The 24,697-nt window shown below is 44.3% G+C and overlaps 1 protein-coding gene across 1 annotated transcript in view; it reads left to right on the top strand.

The window, feature by feature from the left end:
- The first annotated feature begins 5,976 nt into the window (after nucleotides 1-5,976).
- The window catches only part of LOC119434868 (nose resistant to fluoxetine protein 6), a 44,230-nt gene continuing 25,509 nt past the window's right edge, over nucleotides 5,977-24,697 (top strand). Inside the window, exons 1-6 of the mRNA XM_037701915.2 lie at nucleotides 5,977-6,791; nucleotides 14,059-14,267; nucleotides 16,366-16,480; nucleotides 16,600-16,684; nucleotides 17,106-17,188; nucleotides 23,808-23,990. Coding sequence (XP_037557843.1) covers nucleotides 6,485-6,791; nucleotides 14,059-14,267; nucleotides 16,366-16,480; nucleotides 16,600-16,684; nucleotides 17,106-17,188; nucleotides 23,808-23,990 — 982 coding nt within the window. The 5' untranslated portion in view covers nucleotides 5,977-6,484. The remainder of the gene's footprint in view (nucleotides 6,792-14,058; nucleotides 14,268-16,365; nucleotides 16,481-16,599; nucleotides 16,685-17,105; nucleotides 17,189-23,807; nucleotides 23,991-24,697) is intronic.

Genomic DNA, 24,697 nt, shown 5'->3' on the forward strand with positions numbered 1-24,697 from the left:
CACACACACGCGCACGCACACACGCGCACACGCGCACACACGCACGCACGCACGCACACACACACACACACACACACACACACACACGCACACACACACGCACACACACACACACACACACACACACACACACACACACACACACACACACACACACACACACACACATATATATATACTTCTAAACACACGGTATTTAGCTGTGATATGAAATATGAAATGTTAATGGCGCTAGTGCCTAGCGCATATGAAATGCTACTGGCGCTAGTGCCATGCAACGTTTAACAAACCTAACGCAACCAGGAAAGTGTAACATAATGACGCACGTTTTTCGATGCAGGCGTGGCCTCTGTTTCAAGGGGACAGAAATGTACATTAAATAGACACACTTTCTTTAGATTACGCATCGTCCGAAATGTGACTGTTCGTAATCGCCGACGCGATTAGAAAGCGCTGCACCAGACTCAGCAAGATGGCAGTGCCAGAGCGTGCGACCAAGTGTTACATACGTTCACCGATGACGACGGTATTGCAACGAAGGCGTGACGATGGCGGTATGACGGCAGTAGGATGACAACGCTTTAGTGATGACGGAATGATTACGATGGAACAACGACAGCCTGTGACGACGACTGCATGATTACGAAGGCGTGACAACTTCATGATAACAAGGGCGTGAATACCACATGATGACGAAGAAGTGACGACGACGGAACGCGGTGAACGAATGACGACACAGAAATAGTGTCGACGTAGTGATGACAACCGACTAACGATGAGAGAACGACCAAAAGGAGGGCCAACAACACATGCCAATGTCCACAATATGATGATGGTAGTAATGAAGGCAATGAATTCACGAAGAAGGAATTTATGACGGCGATGACGTGGCGACGAAAGTGTGTGTCGGAGCTCACGTCCGCGCTTGCGTGATCATCTGCCGCCCCGGGCCGTAGCGCTTTGCACTATATTCGGTACTGGTCTGCACTACACCCGGGACGGCAACAATGCAAGACAGCACTCAGCAGCCATAACCCGGCGCATACTCAGTGGTACATGTCCAGTGACTCAAGATGGGGGAAGAGGCAAAGAAACAACTTGAATATGGCTCTGGGATTCATCTTGTAAATCCATTTTTTGAAACTATTCAAAACAGATCCGGTCGTATTATTTTATGCGACTACTCCTGCAGTGCAAGCGTCCCAGCAATTAAACTTTCTTTCGAACTTGACTTTTAGACAAAAAGAAGCGCGACTGTGCCTTTTTCACAAAAAATTTGGAGGACGCTTAAGCTTCGCCTTTAAGAGTGACACGCGATAACTTTCAAAGCTCCCTGGCTGCTTATCGGGCTTTTTTCTCGTATATTCAAATTACAATCCGATGCTATCGCGTCTGTAGGTTGTGGTTAAATCATACTTTACGATTTTTCTGAAAGATGTTACTTTGAGAAATTCTGTTCACTAACGCCTTGCGCCACGCGAAGGGCCTGCCCCGTGGGGGTGGTTCGGGATGATTTGGTTCGGCATGATTAATTCCGCCAACGACGCCGGCGCTCACGCCAACGCCGGATTTTCATTAACGCGGGGCCCTTAACGAAACATTGTTCCATATTTCAGAGCTAACGCGGGAGCTTGTCTCTGCCCCCTCATACATTTCATCCCGCAACCCGCAACGATCAGTTTGAAGGTTCGTGTCCTGCTGCCGTACTAGCCAGTATGCGAACTACCTATTAATGGAACCACCTCTCCGTCTCAATTCCTTGCTATCTTCATGTTTCTTTATTCAAGACCGCCACTACTGCATTGTATAAGTGCTAAACCACTCCTCTCTGTAACGCTCTAGAGTCCCTGAAGTATTCTACTAAATAAATAAATAAATAAATAAATAAATAAATAAATAAATAAATAATAATAAATAAATAAATAAATAAATAAATAAATAAATAAATAAATAAATAAATAAATAAATAAATAAATAAATTATACTGTGAAATAAGGAGCAGTGGGGATGTGTCTGTAAGAGCGAGAACAACGACGAGAGAGATAAGCCTTGTGTCGGTGCTCGATCGGCTGTGCTACCTCTCGCTGCTTTATTGTTCTAGTCGCGAACGCTGACTTCCCCAAGTGCTTCGTGACATTTGGTGGAGGTGCTGGGTACTCACTCGGTCGTACGATGACAGCCAGTCCTCTACGTCATGATCGTCAGTGCCATTGAATACGGGAGCATCCCGTTGGCATGGCGCACCGGGATAGACGATTGAAGGCGGTGCCGGGGGTGGATCGGTAGGACTAGTCTCCTCAGGCATGGGAGATGTGACAGGGATTGTCCGGCTGCGGAGATCCAGGTGTGCAACAGGTCCAGCACCTGCCACCAAATGTCACGAAGCACTTGGGGAAGTATGTCACGAAGCACTTGGGGAAGTCACTTGAGGCGTTGTTGTGCGTCAGTGTTCATAATCTCTGAGGGGGTTGAGCATAATCATTGCCTCACATGGCACATCACATTGTGGCAGACGTGTACAGAAGAGCATTTCCTCAACAGCGGCTAGTCAGCAAGGGGACTGCTCTGGCGCGTTCAACTGCTGGAGAGGGGCGTTCGGACGTTTGACACACGGACTAGGCAGCGCAGCGTGCTTCACCACAACGGCTGCCCGCAGAGACGCCACCTCCAAGTGCTCTCTTTAAGCTATGCACGATTGTAATGTTTACACTATCGGAGCCCAGCACCTGCGTTTTTGTCGCATAGGAAGGCACGCACAGCACGTGAAATACGCACAAACAGTGAAACGCCGCCGCTGAGGCGCCGGCCAGGGAGCCTAGGGAGCCTACATGCAACGTTGCATGTAGGCTCCATAGGGATCCGAGGCGGTGAGCGCTATCTGGGAGTGTTGCAAGAAACCCAGCGGCGTGCGCGCGCAAGACCATAGCAGCGCCCAGAAAGTCGGGAGAAGAGGCAAAGAACGCTTCGCTTTAAAACTGTGTGCAGTGACCGAGTCGAGCAGGAACAGACAAACCAGGAGACCTATATCGTAAAACCATTTCAATCTGTTTTATTCCAATCTCCAGACGTCAAATTTACGCAACGGCCGACGAAAGCATCGGGCGGTGACACTCCGCAGCGTTTGAACGGCCCCATCAAACGCTCGCTTCGTTGATAGGAGGTCACTTTTGTTTGCTTTCAAAGCGCATATCATTGTGTACCTTGACATATTTAAAAAAAAGTCTAATTGGCCGACAAGAGACGAGGAGCACGCAGAACTGTAGACCATTTCGGTGGGGCCGAGCTAGCCCAGTGAAAGTAGATAACCGGACTAGGAGGGTGGTGCCGGCGTCTGGGATTGGCCCGCTTCCCTTTGTTTAGCTTTCGGTGGTTGATTGAAAATCTTGGCGGCGTGCAACGGAAGGTTAAAAATGCCGCTAAAACGGATTCTCAGAGAATAAGAGTTGGCAAAGCGATGTAGTATACGTGCCGAAAGGGTTCGATAACATTACACTGCCACATAAAAATATTTATTATACATAAATAAGTCCGTTCTTCCCGACTGCTCTGAGTAGCCACTGTTAGAGCGATCCATGGGCAGACGTCTTCTATTCCTTTCGGAACAGGGCAGTCTCCGGATATTCCGAAAAAAAAAGTTTAGTTTTGTTCGGAATATTAATGCATCTTTAATTCGTACACGCCACTTTAACGCGTGTTTTCGCGGTTTTGTGACGTAGCGTGATAGAAAGGCGTAGTAGGCGCAGGCCGAGTACTTTTGACTAATAGCGGAGGGCTAATGGTGGAAACAGTGTGGAATCAGAAATAAACATTTTTTTCTTCGGTCTAATCATGCATAATCAGTGTGAACAGGTCATATAAGATGCGGAGCTTTCGTGGTTTTCCTGACGTCGCGTGACAGGCAGGCGAAGCGGGGCAGGCCGAAAAATGTTTGACCAATCATGGAGAGCTGATTGCATAAATGGTATAAAACAGCTTGGAATAGCTTTACGTTATACCGCGCCTGCAACACTAATCTTTTCGTTGTCGCTAATCGCTAATAAAAAAGCTTAGTAAATTCGGCGCCTGGTTTCTATGCAGTAGCTCTGTGCCATAGTTCTGCCTATACCCTCACTCATGAAGACAGCGTAGTGCCCATTGTATATATATATATATATATATATATATATATATATATCGTAAATGCGGTTCGCTATTAGCTAGCGCGTCAACTATCGTGTGGTATATTTTATGCAAGGTTTATTATTCACATGAAATATTGCTGGGGTCTCTTGGCCCCAGGACAAGTTTCCCATTGTGTAAAAGTAGCTGAGCGAAGCAAAGCACCAGGCCAAAGAAATTACGTTGGACACACAAGCGGTCCAACGTTCCCAACGTCCATAATTTGTCCTCGTGTTCCTCTGCGCTCAACTACATTATTTAAGATCTACCAACAAGCCCACATCGCCACCCTGCCAACAGTGCTTGTCAGATGAGAAACGTAAAAGTACATCACAAGTCAGAGGACATTACATCGGCAAAATAAATGAGCGCATCACAATCTGACAAACATGAGGAGTATCGAATGCGCAACACATCAAAATAGAGAACCAATAGCACATTCAAAATAAATTTTAAAAAGACTGACCACAACGGCATCCTCAGCGCAGAAGAAAGCTATACTCACTTCCTATAGTCTCGTTATTCCTCACTCACTACTATATTTGCTGGGTAGGCGAATGCTGTTAGTCACGGAACGCGCTTTGTGAGCCTGGAGTGCTGCGTTGCCTTTGCACTGATTTACGCTCCTTCGGTTAGCCAGCCGAGCAACAAAAACTGGAGGACACTTAAGCTTCGCCTTTAAGAGTGGAACGCGATAGCGTTATCGGGACCCGTTCACATCGCATCGTTCGCATACGGCAAGTAGGCTACATTCACTGCAACACTGAACGTGAAAAAGCCAGCTTACAAAGACCAAGTTTACACCGATCTCCTTAAAGTCGGCTTCACTTATAAACTGAAATGCATTGCTAGAAAGACGTTTTTCCAGGGGCAATATAAGTAGTCTTATATTAAAATGTGTAGGACCTAGCATCTTTTTATAAATTATTTTATTAATTGTTTGATATTGCCCCGACGCGCGCAGGTCTGCTAGAAATGTTGGAAAAGGGGTTTGTGTTTGAGTTTCCTCATAGTAGAATTAGGTTTTCTCGTACATTCAAATAACAATCCGACGCCGATTGGTAAACAATCCGACGGCGAATCCGACGCCGAATGGTAAAGTCGTACTTTACCATTTTTCTGACGGATTTGACGGTTAGAAATTCAATTTTTGTTCACTAAAACCTTGCACCAAGTGGAGGGCCTGCGAGGTCGATGTGGTTGGATGATTTTCTCCGGCACCTGCGATCACATGCCGGTTGCCGACGTCGGATTTTCTGCCACACGGGACCCTAAACGCTATCGCGTTAAAATTACTACGGTTTGATTTTACTGGGTGCGGTAAGCTCACACTGGGGGCTGTGTTCTCCATTGCTCATAGCTGTCCGTCATATTGTCGCTGCCTGGATGGCTGCCAGAAAGGGACATAAAGGACCAGCGCATTTCGATGGCCGCTTTCTCGACAAATGCATAATCACAAAGCAAAGAGTCTTAGATGTGAAGACTGTTGCTTGTATTTTAACTCCTATAATGTAGAATTTTTTAGCACCCTCTAGCTGCACGTCCTTCGTAAAGAAAAAAGATTATTCCCCCACATGAGCCACAACGCTAAAGGTGACCTGTCGATGGTCTTATAGCTGCCTTTTTCCGCAAGACGAAGCACCAAGAACGCCCCGCTCATATCTCTAATAAAACTGGCATGCATTGTGCCTACGCTCTACTCACCAGCAGCCTTGGAGAGCCCATCTCATGGGGCATACCGCGGTGACGCACATCCTGCGAGTCTTCTGGTCAGAACGCTGTCGCAGCTGGTCACCCATGTCGACTCGGAAGCCGACGAAGCCAGGCTACCACAGTGGAGCTTCAAGGACCCTCAGGGGGAAAGAAGGAGCGAGTGCAGTTCTAGGTTTCGACGCAAATCGCCCCGGGCGTCATCATGCATGAAAAGCTCTCCTCTCCCTCACGCGGCTCAGTTGACATTAAGCGGACAGCCGTGCCGCATTTGTTCCTGTTGCCCCAGACCTCTGTGACCCGCCCTTTTTTCATGAAGCGCTTTTCACAGAGGCGTGAAATAACGGACACAAAGGCCGGGGAAAGGTGGTGGTATAGCTGAGTATCAACGCCACGCCTCCGAAGCGACCACAGATATTCTGTCATCGTTGCCAGCCTAAGGCCAGAGTCGATGGTTGGTTCTTCACCCCTGGACGGGAGTCAGTTGGGGGCTTAGGTTTGGTTTTGGCAGACTCGTACCACGCGTGGCACAAAGCAGCGCCGAAAACAGCAGTGATAAGACGCGTCACGGGAACAGGTGTATCCCATATTCAACTTCAACCACCTTCAAGCAAAGATGCGTCCATGTCCGAGCGTCTTTATTGCCCTCCTCTGCATTGCGGGGGCTACTGTCGCGTCAACATCGGGACCATCTGCGATGGCTGTGACGGCAACGACTCAGCCCAGCGTGGAACACCCACCCACGGCGCAACCTACGCCCAAGTTAGTGCAGTCACTGAAACGCGTAGTGGACGACTTCCTGGGCAACCCGCGGAGCCCTCTGGCAAGGAGGCTGATCGCGGCGAAAGTCTCATCCGGCTGCAGCATAGGCCTCATGAAGCTGCTGCGGGCTCTCAGGAACATGGAGCCCTGGGCGTACAGGCGTAAGACGTCTTCCTTTTATTGCCCTTTGTACTCCACCTAACGAAATCATCGTGTGGCTGTGTCCAAAAAAGAAATGCGAGGTTGTGCACGCAGTTCCTTCATTTAATTATTTATTTATTTATTCTGTGGCCTCTTGATTGCGTCTACTCTGAAGATGCAGTCAAGATGCCTTGACTAGCGACGACTATCGTTGGTAGTGTACAGCATACTCAGCCTCGCGGATTAGCTCCGTATACCGGTGTTGAGGTAAGTGCATATGGAGAGACAGTGCCGCATATACAAATACGCTATTTGCATTAACGTATTTTTCACAGAAAATGAAGTCAGGTGCTAGGCAGTAATCAATAATAATTTGATCCATTAGCCAGTTCAGTCTCAGGACTTCTGTAAATAAAAGTTTTCACACACATATTAGCCAAAATACACAAACTTCTAAGGGGACGAGGGAGGCTTCTAGTCATTACCCCCGCCTCTAACCACATTTTGGACAAAATAAAGTTATTTCTCTCTCTAAGATGAACTTTAAGACCCCTATGGGACTTACGAAATTGTAGCCTGTCAATCTTCCGGGCATTTTCGTCCACTAGGAACTCCGATTAACTCCCAAATAAAACGACGAAAAAGGTCGGTCTTCTAAGTACTATTTTTACCCTCCTCTTCCCTATAAGAGTTTTGCTCTCATAGAAGAGCAAAACTCTTCTATAAGGGCAATACCAGGCTTCAAGACAATTCCGCTTGCATTGTTGTTGCTTTGCGTTCCACATCACATACATCATGTTTGATGTTCGTAACACAATAAGTAGAGAATTCATGCGGGCTTTTCAGACCTATAATACCATGTGAAGCAAACGGTAGATGAACGTTGTTTTGACACTTTCTGTATTCAGGACTTAATTTGTTGGCTATAAATTCTTGATAAGGCTGTGGAGTTGACTTAGTTTTCTCCATCCTTTGTCATTGAACTGACTTCACATTGATCAAGTGTTTGTTATTGAAGTATTCTAAAAGCAATACACTACGACTTGGTGGTATTAAGCTCCCGTAGAAGCTTAGAAGGTTTACTGCGTTATGATTTGTTTTTTTATTATGTTTGGGAGCCGTGCGTCCTCTGGTGTAGTAACGAAGTTGTGGCAACTTCCAAGGCAGTTGGGGTAACTTGCGTGTAGCATAGCAGATTCCACAGATCAGATATGAGCTACGCCATGCAACGCTTGAGCAAAACAAACATTTTTATGTTTATTTCCTGTGAAGAACAGTCTCGTGTGCACAAGTGGAATCACGCACAGAAGCAGACATGTTACATGGCCAAAGAGGCTAAGAATCTGAAACATTTATCGCAAGTACGGGGGACAATGATAGTGGTGCGAATACGGTGCGACACGTTGACAACATCGGCAGCACAGAACAAATGCGAGCGCTGTAAAACATTTTGCAAACGAATGTAGTTAGAAATATTTCGCAGTTGTCGTAACTATATAATTATTTGCCAGTAACACATACTCGCGGTTCATAGGGGTTTACACTGAGGGCTTATAAATGACAAATTAATGCAATTGTTAAATATTAATGAATCAAGTATTTAGTGTGAAAAACAAAATATTCAGATCTTAGCTGTTCATATCAGGCATGAATCAGATCGCAGAGTAGTGATACGCAGAGAGAGGAAAGGCAGGGAGATCAGCAAGATGAGAGTTTCCGGTTTGCTACCCGGCGCTGGGCAAAACCACCACTGCATGATGGCATTACAGAGAAATTTGTGTAGTGCAATATACATTGCTTCCAAAGGTATCCGGTATGCTTATCAAACAAAACATCGATTGCGTGTGTGTTTCGAAGCTTTAGCGGATGTAGTGTTGTCGGGGGAAGCAAAACACTAAGACAGCGTGCGGTACTCACTAATTATAGTCAGCAAAACATTATTTTTTCCTATGAATAGTGTTTTGTAAATGAAATCACGCAGCTTTTCTTTTTCCGTACGTGAGTTGATAACCTCTCCAGAGCTAATAGAAAGGACGTGGAAACGTTGGCTCCAGGGGGTAGGCATACCACTAAATTGCTACAGTGCTCAGCGAGCATCGCCTTTAATGATCCTTCTGTCATCACGAACAAAAGATTTGGTAACCCGTCACTGGAACAGTGAACTGGACCTGCGCGTCGAATGAAGTCATGCTTGGCGGCCTCTGATTAGTTACGCATAACGACGCTGAGGAATCAGTGAAGCTTCCTGCTTTCTCCAGAAGGCTGAAAGCACGTGTGACCTCGCATGCCCGCTTTATATTTGTTTCACTGGATTGACTGTAGCCTTCTTGCAGCAAGAGGCTTACCGAATTAACACAAATACATACTCTACCTTCTTTCTAATCTCGTTATATTCACACATAGACTTAGACTACTATGAGAAACTTAAGTAAAGAGGCGAAAACAAGCTTCAGGCCATCCGTGCCTTTATCCTATTCCACTTAAACGACCACAGAATAGTTTGAAAGTATCACATTTATCTAGTTTATTACTCACACAGCGACTTCCCAGTGAAACTCTTATCTGCGACGCTCTCGTTACACGCTCTTCAAACATTACTTCATAATACGTGCAAGCTTCCTCCATTTATTATTGTAAAAGGGAATGTCAACAGTGCATAAAAGAAATATGGAAGGTGCAGCATCTCTGGCAGCAGTGAATGCGATTTAATGACAATGCATAGTATTCGTGGCAAAGAAATCGCTCGAAACCTTGATAGAAAAAAAAAGTATTACGCATGCGCTCTATGAATATGCAGTCGAAAATCCTGTAGCACTTAAAGCATAGGTATTCGAAAACCTAGTGGAATTAATTAATTTATTTATTTAAACATACTGAAGCCCCAAATGGCTATCGCAAGATAGAAAAATGGCAAAGAAGAAACACAATCAAGATGCAATGCAAATCAATGGTTCAATATATAATAAAAGAAATTCAGCGGATCATAATGATCGAAATTGATCGGGTAACGCATTCCACAGTTCGATAGAGCGGACAAAACGCCTGTATTTAATTGCCTCGGTGATGAAAGGTCTACTCGAAGAGGCGGACATTACTTGCACAAGAAATTGAAATGCATAATTGACTAATTAACAAAATTGACTAATTGAGTTTTGAACTAATTACCTGATGGCCGATATTGCAATTTACAAATTTTAGCCATGGAGTTCGCAAGACAGACCCACTTGGAACGAATTCACAGGATGACACCAGTTTCGAGATATTAAGTTCCGAACTTTGCGGAGAAATGCATTGGCATTTCAGTTACTTTTGTGCTTCAATGCATAAAGCGACGTTTTGTTAAGCAAGTAACTGGAACGCCAATGCATTTCTCCGCAAAGTTCGGGAATTATCTTGAAACTGGTGTGATCCCGAGAATTCGTTCTGAGTGGATCCGCCTTGCGAACTTCATGGCTAGAATTTGTAAATTGCAATATGGGCCATCAGGTAATTAGTTCAAACTTAATTAGTGAATTTTGTTAATTAGTCAAATATGCATTTCAATTTCTTTCTTGTGCAAGTAATGTCCGCCTCTTCGAGTAGACCATCTCATGAACTAGAATTGTGCTATCTGCCACAGGCAACCTTTAAGAATGTTTGAAAGTGTTCGCTGAAACACCCGGTATATTCCACTCGTGATAATGTCTAGCGGATGTAGGTCTAGCGGGTGTGATGCAACTGCTAAGAGGAGTTTATGGATAGTTAATCAGAGCGTGAAAAAATCTTAGTGCGAAAGCCTACATGATGGTAAGATAGAAGAAATGCTAGGAAACGCAGAGCCTGGAAGATAGAGCCCGCAATTACCGGCATTGCGTGTTCTGTCTGCAGACTACTGCTGGCCTATAAGAGCTTCAAGCGCTGAAACCGCACAAGTGGCATAGGCAATTTAAACAGCATTTGCTGAAACTTTGCTGAAACAGCATATGCTGGCTTAACTGCTGAAAAGATGTTGCAAATGCGCATTTTGATATTGACATAGGATTATAGGGTTAAACATTGGGTTAAATTAGAAGATAATCTCCGCATCATTGTTGAACAACTATAGGTTGCATGAAGAAGAGACTCTTTTGTTGGGTTACCAAAGGCAAGTTTCTTCGCTATATCTGTATGCAAAATAGTTTTCGTTAAAATAAATTCCAATTCAATTCAATTGATAAAAATAAATTCTCACCATTTCCCTTAATTGTCTCTAGGTTTCAGTCATGCTTACTTATTTGGTAGAAGTATTTGCTGATTTGTTTCAGTACGCGATGCTATATGGCGATGGTGATATTTCTGGTAATAAAAACAAAGCGCAATGAATTTTTCATTTGTTATAAAATTGAAAGAAACACAATATTGTTGAAATGGCTCTAATTTTACCATATCATCGACAGTAATTTTAGTGCAACTTCAAAGGCGCTCACTCGCTCCCATCTGGGGCAGTCATCGCATGTTACAGCCCTGCAGTTTATGCGAGCTCTATTACAATTATCACTTTTGTTTACCGCCCTCTCAAGGAAAGATGTGTGGCTTTACGTTAGCCACCTCCCTACTTCTATTTTCCTTTAGTAGTAGTAGATGTGGTGAAACGTGGCAAGAGCAGTGCTACGCGACAGATTACTTCATGCATCAGGAAGTATTATTAGAATTTCTCGCCGATCCCATGGAAGTTTTTCACTTTATTGTCATTTACGCTGTCGGCGTTAAAGCGAAAGGGAGTCACGGGCATGAAATTAGCGTGTGCCTGTTAGTCCTTGTGAATGTCCATCAGCGCGAGTTGTGGGACGCGAAAACATCAATTTGCTTAATTCTTCCTGAGAACTCGGCCAGGGGTGGGTTCGCGTATTTGAATATATTTTTCTTTTATTCGTTGTTAGAGGTTTGTTTGTGGTAATCGCAAGCAGAAAAGGGGAGAGGCTTGGGCGTGTTGGTATTTCATAGTAACGCAAGCACAGTGCTTGGAAGTCGACGCCGTGTGTGTCTTTCTATCTTGCCCCCGTCTTTCGAGCTAGGCTTGCGTTACGAACCGCAAGCAAACCTGTCATGAAATACCCCCCCCGAATTAGAACTATTTTCTCTACTTGCGAGCAACATTTTGAGTTCATCAGATGCGCGTAAGAAACCATCGTATTCGAGGAGAGAAGAGAGGGGGGGGGGGGGGGCATAAGTTTTTTTTTTTTTTTTGTGACTGCTGTATAATGCGCATTGAAGTTCCTCGTTGCCTGTAGGGCAAAATTTCCACCAATACAGCGCAAAAATACTCTGCACGAACTGGGAGGCACCGCTACAGTTCTGTTTTTCTACTGTATTTCAGTGAAAAAGATGTCGCTGGTCGAGAGAAAACGCCGAAAGTCTGTCTGATACTGACGCAGCGCTATACCTACATTTGTCTCCACCCGACTATCAAGAGAATATTTCATATTGTCAGGAAACTACTCATTTAACAACATTTTTGTATATAAACAAGATTTTTGCGTTAGTTGCGCTATGCGTGCGACTTAGTGTTTCGGAAAAATTAAGTTCAATACAGGAACTTTGCTAGAACTTGCTTTGATTTATTTATTTGGATGAACTTGGAAATGTAGACTTACTACGCAAGCGGAGGCGTTTTAGTCTCGTGAGACCCGTCTTCAATTCAGGATAGCGACTTTTTGAGTAAAACAAGCCTACTATGCGTTTTTACAATGTCGTAAATATCCCAGGGAGGCCTGGAGAAACAGCAGGTTACCTTAACCCTCATACTTGCCTTTCGTGCTTCAGTTGGCCTTTAGCAATTGATGTTTTAAAATCTTCCTCTGCTCCAGGCTCTCGTTTAGGAACTAAATTGCATCCGCACAGCAACAAACATCCCCAGTCGAGGAGGCGCCACAACGCTGCTCGAACCATCCACCCCGTTTAGATGACGCCAATAGAATTTGGTGCACGCGCCATTTCCGCACTTCAAGAGGGGTTGCTGCGGGTTGTATAGTGTAACGTTGTTCACGAACTAATATTACTATCCATTCTTATTTGATTGCCCAAAAGGAAAAAGCATGTTCGCATGTAAGCAAATACCTTGGCAAGAGCAGGCCTGGCGAGCTATGTCTTAAATCGCCAATGGCATCTGCGGGCGAGAACAACAGGTTTCGAAGGGCTAGATTTTTTGTGAGTCACAAAAAATGTCAGTCCCCACCTGCGGCAAGTTATCTTTTCACCTACTTAAACTTTTTTTTAGGTTATTATTTCTACATTTCAATAAAATTAACAATTAACTTCCCCAATGCTTTCTATGGCTTCATTGTCAGTTACTTAGAATGGTTGCAACATCTGCGGAAGGTTACAGTCTTCGTATAGCCAAACATTTAATGCGATAGTATTATTTGCGCACATAACCCACTTTGTGGGTATCCATCTCACGAAAAATATGGGCTGATCCCAAAGGCAATGCCATCTAAAGAAGCGTCTCAAAGCAATATCTTTCCCGTGAGAAGAATGTTAGTAACTGGCACGCAACGCACGCGCCAGCCGTTTCAAAGAGAGTTTGCACTGAGAGAAACATGCGTGCGATGGCGCCCTAATGGTTAGAGCCTTGGGCTGCTGTGCTGGAAGAGAGAACTAGGCTCGATCCAACGTACGGTCGCGCATTTCTTTATAGCATTATAGGCGGACTTCATCCACTTTAGGGGTATATCTAACAGAAAACTGGAGCGGAGTTGAGAGTACGCGAGCGCTTCACAGTGTGCATGAAATCGTAAGTTTTATTGTGCGAGATACGAGGTACACAAACGTCACTTTGATAAATGAAAGTGCGTAACGTTGCCCGGGACGCACGGGCGCGCTGCATTCGAGACGCCAAATCATCACACTCAAAGTATGATATCACAGACTTTGAGAGCTAGAGGTTGTAGCCTAATCCTTTCTTCGTTTTTTTTTAAATATATATTTCGACTTGACAAGCATGGTATTCGTCACTCGCTCTTGTCAGTGTGTCGCCATGAGAGGCAGAAAAATTTCCGGCAAGTATAGAACGTGACATAACGTTCCAAATAAACTGTGCGGTTCATTGCTGGACCACCGTAAAAATGTATGGTATTCGTTTAAAAAATTCGGACACATTGAAGCTAAGTAACCATAATATTCGCTTTATATTTGGACGTAAAGTTTTATGGAATTATCAAGGAAGGGCATAAATAAGAAGTGGTATGCGTGTAGTGAGCGTAAAATTACTTGGAAAAGTAGCATAATCTGAGATGGTTGCAACAACAAAGTGACTTTTTCTTTTTTCAGTGTTAGATGCCTCAGGAAAGTATCCCACTGGGCTATTGCAAGGCACCCTTTCAGACGTGGGAGCATTCGACGAGTGCATCGAGACGGTAGTGCGGGATGTCTATGGCCGAGAAACAGCACGAGCCCACTACTGCAACGTGTACCTGGATAGCAACGCAACTGACGTGCTCCGGTACCTGACTCCGGCCATCACAATGTCCCATCCTAGGGTGAGCAGAAAATCATATAGCTTTCGCCGAACACGCGCCTAGCGTTTCGTTCCATGCGTTGCCCATGAAAAAAGCTGATGAGAACACATTCCAGTGGCATCGTCAACTACTCATGTGGGAAAACGAAGAATGGTCGTGACATGCATGCCATGCAGATGTCACAAACTGCTCGAAGTAATGCTCATTTTCAATGATCTCAGTCTTTAAATCTTTTTCCAGCCAATTGATAAGTGATCCTGCGTCAACACGGTCTGCAGTGTACATTAATCGTGAGCCCGAGTCATGCCTGGCTGACAAATGTGCGTCGGGTTGTTGCCATGGCTTTGCGTCATTAAATGCATCGCACCCGACTTGACAACCTTGTATTTGCAGACAGGAAATCCGCTTTGACCGTGGATGAATATGTCGTTTTTGTCTTGTGTCCATTACCTCACTTGCATGCCAATTCGCAGCCCCCCAAAAGTGATCTAGGCCGCTCACTTAAACTCGGGAGGGAGTAGGAAGGGGGGACGGTTTATGAAGACCTGAACCGAGCAGGAAGGGAAGGCCTCACCTCCAAAAATATTGCAAAACTGCTAAAGGCCCACATGAGGTTTAGTAGCCTATATGCTGTTCTCGGGTGACATATACGTCACGGTCAATTCGTCATACCGAAACCGCAACCTTTTCGCGATTTCGAAATCTTTTCAACCAGCGAGAAAGAAAGGCCACATTTTCTAATACTGCTCTCATTCTCACGGTCCGATTTTATCATTTGCCCTAGTGTGTGGATACCGGATAATTTCATTATTACGGTGGTGATGGATATACGTGGTGTTTAAGCTCGCACAAGCGATTCCAGTTTCAGCTTGAACAGAACGATAGGGCTGAAGTGGTGCGCTTGCTTTTCTCCAGGCCTCTCCTCAGCACTTGAGATACAAAAGCTAACCGATCGGAGTAGCTGAAATAGACATTTGATCAGCGCGAAAACAGACACCACACAGAGCACAGGGCACGGACAAGGACAAGAATGTACGGGGTGATCATTTTTAAGCTTTCCGGAATTTTAAAAAAAATCACTTGTTGCAGATAAAATAGTCCTAGTCCTTGTGCTGGATTATACAGAGAGGTGGAGGTTACTTGATGAGAAATTGAAACACATATTCAACTGATTAACAAAAATTCATTCATTGACTCATTCATTATACACTTTACGGAACATATTGCAAATGACGAAGTCTAGCCGGACAGTCTGCAATGCGTATCCATTTGGAATGAAACTCCACAATGACACCAGTTTGGAGATAAACGCCATCAAACTCTCCGTGAAAATGCACTGTCGTTCTACTTACTTTTTAAACAGAACGCTCTTTTATGCATTGAAGCACGGAAGTAATTGGAACGTCCATTCATTTCGTCCCACACTTTGGGAAATTATATCTCGGAACTGGTGCCATCCTGAAAGATCGTTTCAGGTGGATACGTCTCGCAAGCTCACCGGCTACATTTCGTAAATTAATTATTTAGGAAGTTAATTAGTATTTTTGTAATTAGTTAAATTTATGTTTTGATTTCTCGCGCTAGTAATGTCCGCCTCTTTAAATAATACAGTTCAAAGACAAGAAAAACTCTATCTGCCACAGGTGATTTTAAAATATTCTGGCTAACTTGAAAATGCTCATCCCTATTGTAAACCGCACCAACTTGCCCAGAAACAAACCTTTCTAAAATAGAGTTCATAAAAAATTAATAAGTAATTTGTACAGCAGTTTTCTGTGTCTTTCGGCAAGCCCGAGTGAAACAGTTAATTCTGAGCCCCTGGATACCTGAAGTTCACCAAACAAGCGTATTATTTAATTGCGTACCCAAGTAATCAGAAGCATTACGTACGTGACAAGTTATTTGAAATGATTTTTTCATAACTGCAGACGCCTCGAACATATATAGGTATTTATGGTGTATGCATGTCCTTCTCTATATATTTGGAAAAGCCTAACGAAGCACTTTATTGGGTTTCATTAGAGGCCTCTTCAACTGTTATGAAATGGTATGTCCGAAAGTATACCGTAAGTAGAATATATAGAGAAGGGTACAATCATTTTTTTTTCATTTGTTGCAGGCCATCGATTTTGCCTTAGAAAGCGGAAAAAACAAGTTCGTCGAAGGTGTACGCATTGGATTTTGCTTCATTAGCGACTGCACTCAAACCGACATTCAAAGTCTTCTAGACGCACGTAAGTATGCATCAAAGGGCTGTCAGTGGGCTCTTGTTACCCGAATGCACATACAGCACTCAGACATTATGGAAGGCCGTCACCGCCGTATGTTCTTTTTTCCTCTATGTCCCCTACAGTGGTCCATGGAACGATAGATCTCGCCGTGAAGGACTGTGTAACCGGCTTGAAGCCTCCAATGACCAAGACGCAAAGTGCGATAGTGTGAGCAAGAATTTAATTATTATGCAGTTTGTCGAGTTGCCTCTACACACTAAGTTCACTTTCGGCAAAGAAGCTTTTATTGCAGCCAAGAAGGGTGGTGATCGAACAAAGTGAACAAATGTTCGCGAGTAATTTGTTGATAGTGAAGTTTTGTACGTTAAACGTAACCAATTATAAATCGCTATGTTATCGTGATTTTCAGAAACTTGCAACCCGATACTGTCTTGTTTATAATCTCAGGTACTGACACGGTCACCATCGCTAACTTCGTTGTACAAGAAGTAAAAGCTCAGAAGAAAATTAAATCATTAGTACAGCGCCACTACAGTGCACGTTTGTAAAAACTACATCTCGCTGATTAAAAAAAATTGGGAGTTCGAGCTCTCTCATAAACATCACTCTGCGATTTCGTCTCGTGCAGGGCCGCCCTAGGAGTCCTTGCAGTCGTCATTTGCCTGAGCACCGGCGTCGACATTTATCTGAGACACACCAATGCGAACCAGAGTGAGTCTCACAGGTGTATATACAATGCACAGATAGTAAGAAGACTACTGTATACGTAATATGCGGTATTTGCATGCAACATAATATTTCGTAACTCGTACAGTATTCTTTGCTGCGAACAGCAGTTATGAAGTACAGGGAATGGGCTGAACTGGTGAACGCGTTCTCAAGAAGTTGGAACGATACTCATAAAACATAAAAAGATAGCGTAATGTGGTGAGGAATTGAACCAGTGCGCAAACGAAGATAAAGCTTTTTCTTTCTGCTGCTTTATGACGCCATTAATTCAATAAGGAGAAATTTATTTAATTTATCGTGCTTAGTTCTTATTTTAAAAATTAACAATATTAGCGCATTGTCTGCAGTTCATTGGACTGCATAAAAAACACGCGAGATCGCGGAGTGCACTTAGAGCATTGTCCTCGACGACTTCAAGCAATATCGACGTCCGCTTGCTTAGGTGGAGCTCACTATGTTATTTCTTTTCGTTGGACGCTAAACACTGTTTTAAGATGTTCTGGTCTTGAAGGGCCGTCACTTCATGATTTTCGTCTAGAAATTTTTTTAAAGCTCACTATATCAGTTGCATTATTAAGAGAAAGAAATGCCGTGTAACTTGTTCTTTCCATTTACATTTTTTGTTCTAATATGCTCGAGAGAGAGAGAGAGAGAGAAACGTGGTGGGAAAGGCAGGGAGGTTAACCCGAATAAAAGCTAGCACTACAGGTAGGAAAGTAATGCTTCTTCCATTGCCACTTTAATGCTGCACTTTATTTTTTTATCAAAACGCCTCACCGCTGCGTCACTAAAGCCGCGCATGAAGCGATATATAGAAGCGCACGAAGAGGTCGATAGAGCTCACCGCAGTGGAACAATTGAGCCAGCTCATTCCGAAGAACCGCGTCATCTGTACCAATTTTAGAGGCGCGTAATTTTGCTGTCGAATAGAAATAATTTATTACATTTCGGCCAGTAGAGTAATCTTAAAGTGCCACGCTTTGACGCCATTAGGAGTCGGTAATATCCGACGATTGCAGCGCACTGTAGACGGCTTCAGCTTGTCTGCTAGCTTTCACAGCCGATGCAAGGTTTTCAGGATAATATGGGCGCGTTTGAACGCCGCTGCTTGTGCTCTCTCTCGTCTGTTAGCCTAACCATTGCGACATACTTGTGGCTCGCGTATGTTCTTGCTTTCCTCTTAAACTTTGAACACTATGCTCGCTTTGTGTGGCTGTAACTGCTCGCTGGACTGGTACTAAATGGCTATGGGCTTTGAAGGAATCCACATTATTCAGCCCATATACGTTGTTTCTTCCGATTATATCATGAGAAGCTCGCGAAAGGTGGTGGATATTTAATAAATCCAGAGGGAAAAAAATTAAGAGTTCTTTAGACATATATTGTAGATCTTCTGCTGCTTTTAGGCAAGTAATGTTTGGCTCAGGTGGTCAAAGCAGCATTGAGATTGAGTCCCATCTATTCAGAAAAGATCATAGTTATTACTAGCGACAGTGGGAACCAAGGAACAATTCTTACATTGGTGAGCGCTGTGTCTATGAATTTCTACCAGGGCAGCATTTTTATTGACCGAGAGGGTTCATTCAGTAATAAAAAATTGTTTCAGAGCTACTTGAATGCCGGAGTTTGACAGTTATATTAATTCATTTTTGCCTGGATCAATGAAAAACTGGTAATGCCCAAGGGTCTGAAAGTTATGATGTTATGCATGGTGTTTGAAGTAATCAGAACCAAACTAAGGAAGACTGGCGCGTAACATCACAGACGAATGTTATCACCCGTTTGTTGCTTGCAGTCCCTAGTAGCTACTCCGAATATTTCTGCTGCTGTGCACGGCAGGTGTCAGCGTCGTGTTGTTCGGAACATTGTGGGCATACCGTTGAATTTCGGCAGACAGCACTCACGTGTCCAAGTCTTTGACATCTTCTGCACTGAAGTGGAGCTCAAGTGCACAAATTGTCAAGGATCGCACGCTGCATCCTCAAAAGGCTGTCCACGTCTAAAGAAAGAGCAGAAAATCTTGAGGAAAATAGCCAGAGATGGATCATCACACAGAGATGCTTCTGCTGCAATAAGGCGACATCGCTCCCGAAAAGGAAAGTCCACGAAATCCTCTTCAGGTTCGAGGGAGATGACTCGTCCTGCAGCGCCGCCTCCTGCTCCATCTGTCTCCAATAAGAGCACGAATGTCAGCGAAAAAAGCAGCCATGGTGTTTATACTTCTTCAAGTGAGGAGTGGCCAGCGCTGCCGAAGACATGCCAAACACCAGAGTCACAGCATATGACTCTCCACTTGCAGTCCAACGTCGCTGCAGTTGACCACATCCGAGACAAGGATTTGCAAGTGATTGCTATGCTGAAGTCGCTCACGAATGTCATGCGTCTACTACTGACAAACATGGATACTCCGGCTGCTCGCAGCGCTCTGCAAGTACTGGACACGTTGACTCCAGTGCTTGAAAGCTTCGTATAGCACTATGGCCCGCACCTCGCTGCCATTCCACAAGGAAGTCAAGAAAGCCTCTCTGTTGCAGTGGAATGCCCGGGACCTCAAATCAAGAATTTCAGATTTTAGACACTTTGTCTTCGAAAACCGTTTTCCCATCCTCGTAATTTGTGAACCGAACGTTCAAAATGTCATCCGCATTTCTGGATATGAAGCATTCATGTCCTCTACCTGTGGTGATGTGAGCAAGGTGATTGTATATATAAGATGTGAACTGACGTACGTGTTGCACCTAATCCCACCTCACGACACCAACCAGTACGTTTGTTTAATCGTAAAGACGAAGGAACTTACGTTCACTCTCGTCGCTGCCTACATTGCTCCTTCAAGTCGCTTCTACTCTAAACGACTGCACGACGTGTTATCCACGACACCCGGCCCCTACGATCCTCACTGGAGATTTTAATGCTCACCATCCGCTTTGGGGGAGTTTGAAGATGGACTCTAGGGGAAAAAGGCTTGTATCTTTTGCAACACAGCACGACCTTTATTGCCTCAACGTTGGTAGTCCAACATATTTACGAGGGATTACATACAGCAGCTGCCTAGATTTGACCCTGATCTCTCGGCGTTTTGAAAGAAAAGTGCAATGGTTCTCAGATATCGAATCACATGGCAGCGACCATATTCCCACGTATCTGAAGATCAAGGGACTATTGAAATACTCCTCCACGACTCTCCAACGAATTGACTAGTCAGCGTTTCGTTCACACATGGAGGAAGTACGTCAGGAAGGAAACCATGCTAGTCTGGAACACGAAATTCAAAAAGCCATGAAAGAGACTACGCGCGGTTTTCAGCCTCACAGTCAGAAAGCTCACATGCCGTCATCTGCCCTGAAACAGGCCACGTTATGACTTTTACACGAGGTTCACAGTGGCCGCTTACATGTTTATGTCGATGGCTCAGTCACACCTACAAGTTCAGCTGCCGCAGTGGTGGTTCCAGCAAGCTCCGTCAAGATGCAGCTAAAGACGTCACATGTCTCATCAACGACAGCTGCTGAACTGGTAGCCCTCCGTGCGGCTCTTCATTTCATTCTGGAGGAACCACCCCATCCATGGTCAATCTTCTGTGACTCCAAGGCAGCCCTCCAGAGTTTACTCTCAGTACTGCGCCATGGATCACATGAGCAGCTCGTCGCAGAGATAAGACAAGTACACTATCGCATAGTTGATGAAGGGCACAATATGATATATCAGTGGTTGCCTAGTCACTGTGGCAAACATGGCAATGATCGAGCCGACGCAGCGGCCCGATCTGCCCATGACGGTGTTAACTGCGTTGCCATTCCTCTTTCGAGAGCCGACGCAGCGAAAAAACTTTCCGCACTTGCGCGTGAGCTAACATTGATGTAATGGAATTCCTCCGATTTCACAAGTGCACGCCTTCATGCCCTGGACCCTAATTTGCAGCTTCGTATTCCATTCAACCTTCCACGACGGGACTGCACACTTCTAATCCGTCTATGGCTTGGAGTAGCATTTTCCAATGCGTACTCCTTTCTTATCGGAATGGCCAATAACCCACTTTGTGAATCCTGCGGGTGCAACGAAACAATCGCACACATTCTTTGTGAGTGCCCTCGTTTCAACCCGCAGAGAGCAGCTCTCTCAGCGACGATAGATCAACTTCTTCTTTCTGGGGTTTTACGTGCCAAAACCAGTTCTGATTATGAGGCACGCCGTAGTGGAGGGCTCCGGAATAATTTCGACCACTGGGGTTCTTTAACGTGCACTACAACGCAAGCACACGGGCGTTTTTGCATTTCGCCTCCATCGAAATGCGGCCGCCGGGGCCGGGATTCGATCCCGCGACCTCGGGCTCAGCAGCGCAACGCCTTAGCTGACTGAGCCACCCCGGCGGGTGATAGATCAACTGGACAAACGCCCAATAACAGAAAAGGACATCCTTGGAAACTGGCCTACACAAACAACGGCGCGAGCCGCGCTGAAGGCATTGCTGCGTTACTTGAAAGACACCGGACTCAGTGACAAATTGTGACTCTGCATTGTGTTACGTAGGACGGAACGTTCACACTATGCAACACGAGAACGCCTTCACAGATTTCATGACAGTACCCACAGAAACAGTTCTGTTTTGTGTGCGTGTGTGATTTTCTTTTCTTTCCTTCCTTTTTTGTTTATTCTTTATTTTCACTTATTTTTCTCTCTCTCTCCTTTCGCATCCCTTTACCCCTCCCCTGGTACAGGGTAGCCAACCGGAGATAACCTCTGGTTAACCTCCCTGTCTTTCCTTTACCTTTTTCTCTCTCTCTTTCTGCTGTGCTCCATGTTAGCTAATTAGTTAAGATCAATGATACAATACATTGCATCATGCAACTACACATTATACATAAATGTAATCTGAAGGTACGACCAATAAGACGTTGTCTTCACAACGAAGTTGCCGACGTGGCTTTGTGGCTACAGCTGGATGCCGGATCTCGTCGCTCCTATGCAGGCCTCATTAAAATTCTCGTATTTTGAGAACCGCTTAACCGTACTAAATTTCCAGGAACGCAAACGCACAGTGACGTTATTTCTTCATATATAACGGACATTCATTGAATTCCGGTAAAAAGATAACTACGTAAGAGATAACTTCATGGAAGAAACTACATTGGATGTTTCGGAGCGTGCACTACGGCTTCTTCAAATACAAGTGGCCCCTTAAAAACAAATATACTGACGTTTTGAATAATACGTCGTAATTTATTATGACTCGAAACACTACAATATTGATGAATAGTTTAAGACAACTAGAAACCATTGGCCATATCTGTGCATGACTGAGGACCTTCTTGAAATTTCGGTGCTATTTATACGAAACATTTCGCATGTTTGTTGAAAGCGTTATACAGGGTGTTTCAGCGAACACTTTCGAAAATTCCTAAAGGTTGCCTGTGGCAGATAGCACAATTCTAGTTTATGAGCTGGTCTACTCGAAGAGGCGGACATTTACTTGCACAATAAATTGAAATGCATAATCGTAATAATAACAGAAATTCACGAATTAAGTTTTTAACTAATTACCTGATGGCCCATATCGCAATTTACAAATTGTAGCCGTGAAGTTCGCAAGGCGGATCCACTTGAAACGAATTCTCGGGATGACACCAGTTTCGAGATATTAATTCCCGAGCGTTGCGGAGGAATGCATTGGCGTTCCAGTGAATTTCTTAACAAAACGTCGCTTTATGCATTGAAGCACAAAATTAACTGGGACGCCAATGCATTTCCCTGCAAAGTTAGGGAATTAATATCTCGAAACTGGTGTCATCCTGAGAATTAATTCTTAGTGTATCCACCTTGCGAACTCCACAGCGACAATTTGTAAAGTGCAATATGGGCCATCAGGTAATTAGTTAAAAACTCAATTAGCGAATTTTTTGCTAATTAGTCGATTATGCTTTTCAATTTTTTGTGCAAGTAATGTCCGCCTCTTCGAGTAGACCAGCTCATTAGCTAGAATTGGGCTATCTGCCACCGGCAATCTTAAATAAATTTTGAAAGTGTTCGCTGAAACACCCTGTATAGGCATTCTTGAAGTGTTCACGATCGTATAATTAATAATACATTGCTAAGAAACCTTTCACGTTGTGAATAGGGCTGCTCGTTTGTGCAAAAGTACTTAAATAATGTTCCCAACATAAACTGCTGCCTTCCTCAGCAGCTCTTACAAATGAAGTATTACAGCAGATAGAACAAAGCGAAGGCACTAATATGACGTATGCAAGCACTATCTGCAGAACCACGCCTGTGTGTTAGCAGAAAAGCTTGGGCAAGTTAGTGTACGTTTATACTTTGTTTTTGTCTCGTATGAACGCCTGAGTATGTTATATGTGCTTCGGTCCCTTGGACTTTGTGTTCTCAATGGAATACTTCTTTTGTAAGAACTAAAAGCCATCCTACAAGAAAACATACTTTAAAAACTTCATAAAACATAAGTTTTCTACGAGTTGTTTCAGCAAAAACGGATGTCATATATTACACAAAATAGGACGTTGTACTTTGATCAATCAATAGAGTTGCCATACTTTAAAATACTAATTGGCAAGCTTCTGTAAATGTCTTTCTTTTTGTGTTCTTTCAGATCTTGTTGTGAAACTTTTCACAGCATTCTCTCTGCGAGCGAACCTAGATGTTCTGCTCGTTCGGGTCAAGGACAAAGAGAGTGATGCCTACATGTACAGATTCTTTCATGGTCTGCGATTTTTCAGCATGTTTATGATAGTCATCGGTCATTCGTACAACATATTCGATTTCATCAATACCTGTGAGTATATATGATATTTTTGTGACACCATGGCACTGGTCACATATTTTATTGTTAAATGTGTGTATAGGAGACGTTGGCATCATGGGTGATACTTTGTGGCTTTCCGAGTTTTTCGTTGAGCAGCGGAAACATCATTTACCTAGTGATTGATAATAACCGTGACTGACACCATGGCAGCCTCGATCCACATTCTATGAATAGAACGGGCCTTAAGTGAACGATGATGATCAACGAGAAATGCGGCTCCCTTCTTTTGTTTGAAAAATATCGTTGATACCTGCAAGCTCTGTGCTGAGCAGTCCGCATTAAAGAGACAGGACAGACAGACAGACAGACAGACAGAAAGACAGACAGACAGACAGACAGACAGACAGACAGACAGACAGACGACAGACAGACAGACAGACAGACAGACAGACAGACAGACAGACAGACAGACAGACAGACGACAGACAGACAGACAGACAGACAGACAGACAGACAGACGACCGACAGACAGACAGACAGACAGCAGACAGACAGACAGACGACGAAGACAGACAGACAGACACCGACCGACCGACCGACCGACCGACCGACCGACCGACCGACCGACCGACGACCGACCGACCGACCGACCGACCGACCGACCGACCGACCGACCGACCGACCGACCGACCGACAGACAGACAGACAGACAGACAGACAGACAGACAGACAGACAG

This window comes from Dermacentor silvarum, chromosome 1 (genome assembly GCF_013339745.2).
Source record: "Dermacentor silvarum isolate Dsil-2018 chromosome 1, BIME_Dsil_1.4, whole genome shotgun sequence".
NCBI classification, from domain to species: Eukaryota; Metazoa; Arthropoda; class Arachnida; order Ixodida; family Ixodidae; genus Dermacentor; species Dermacentor silvarum.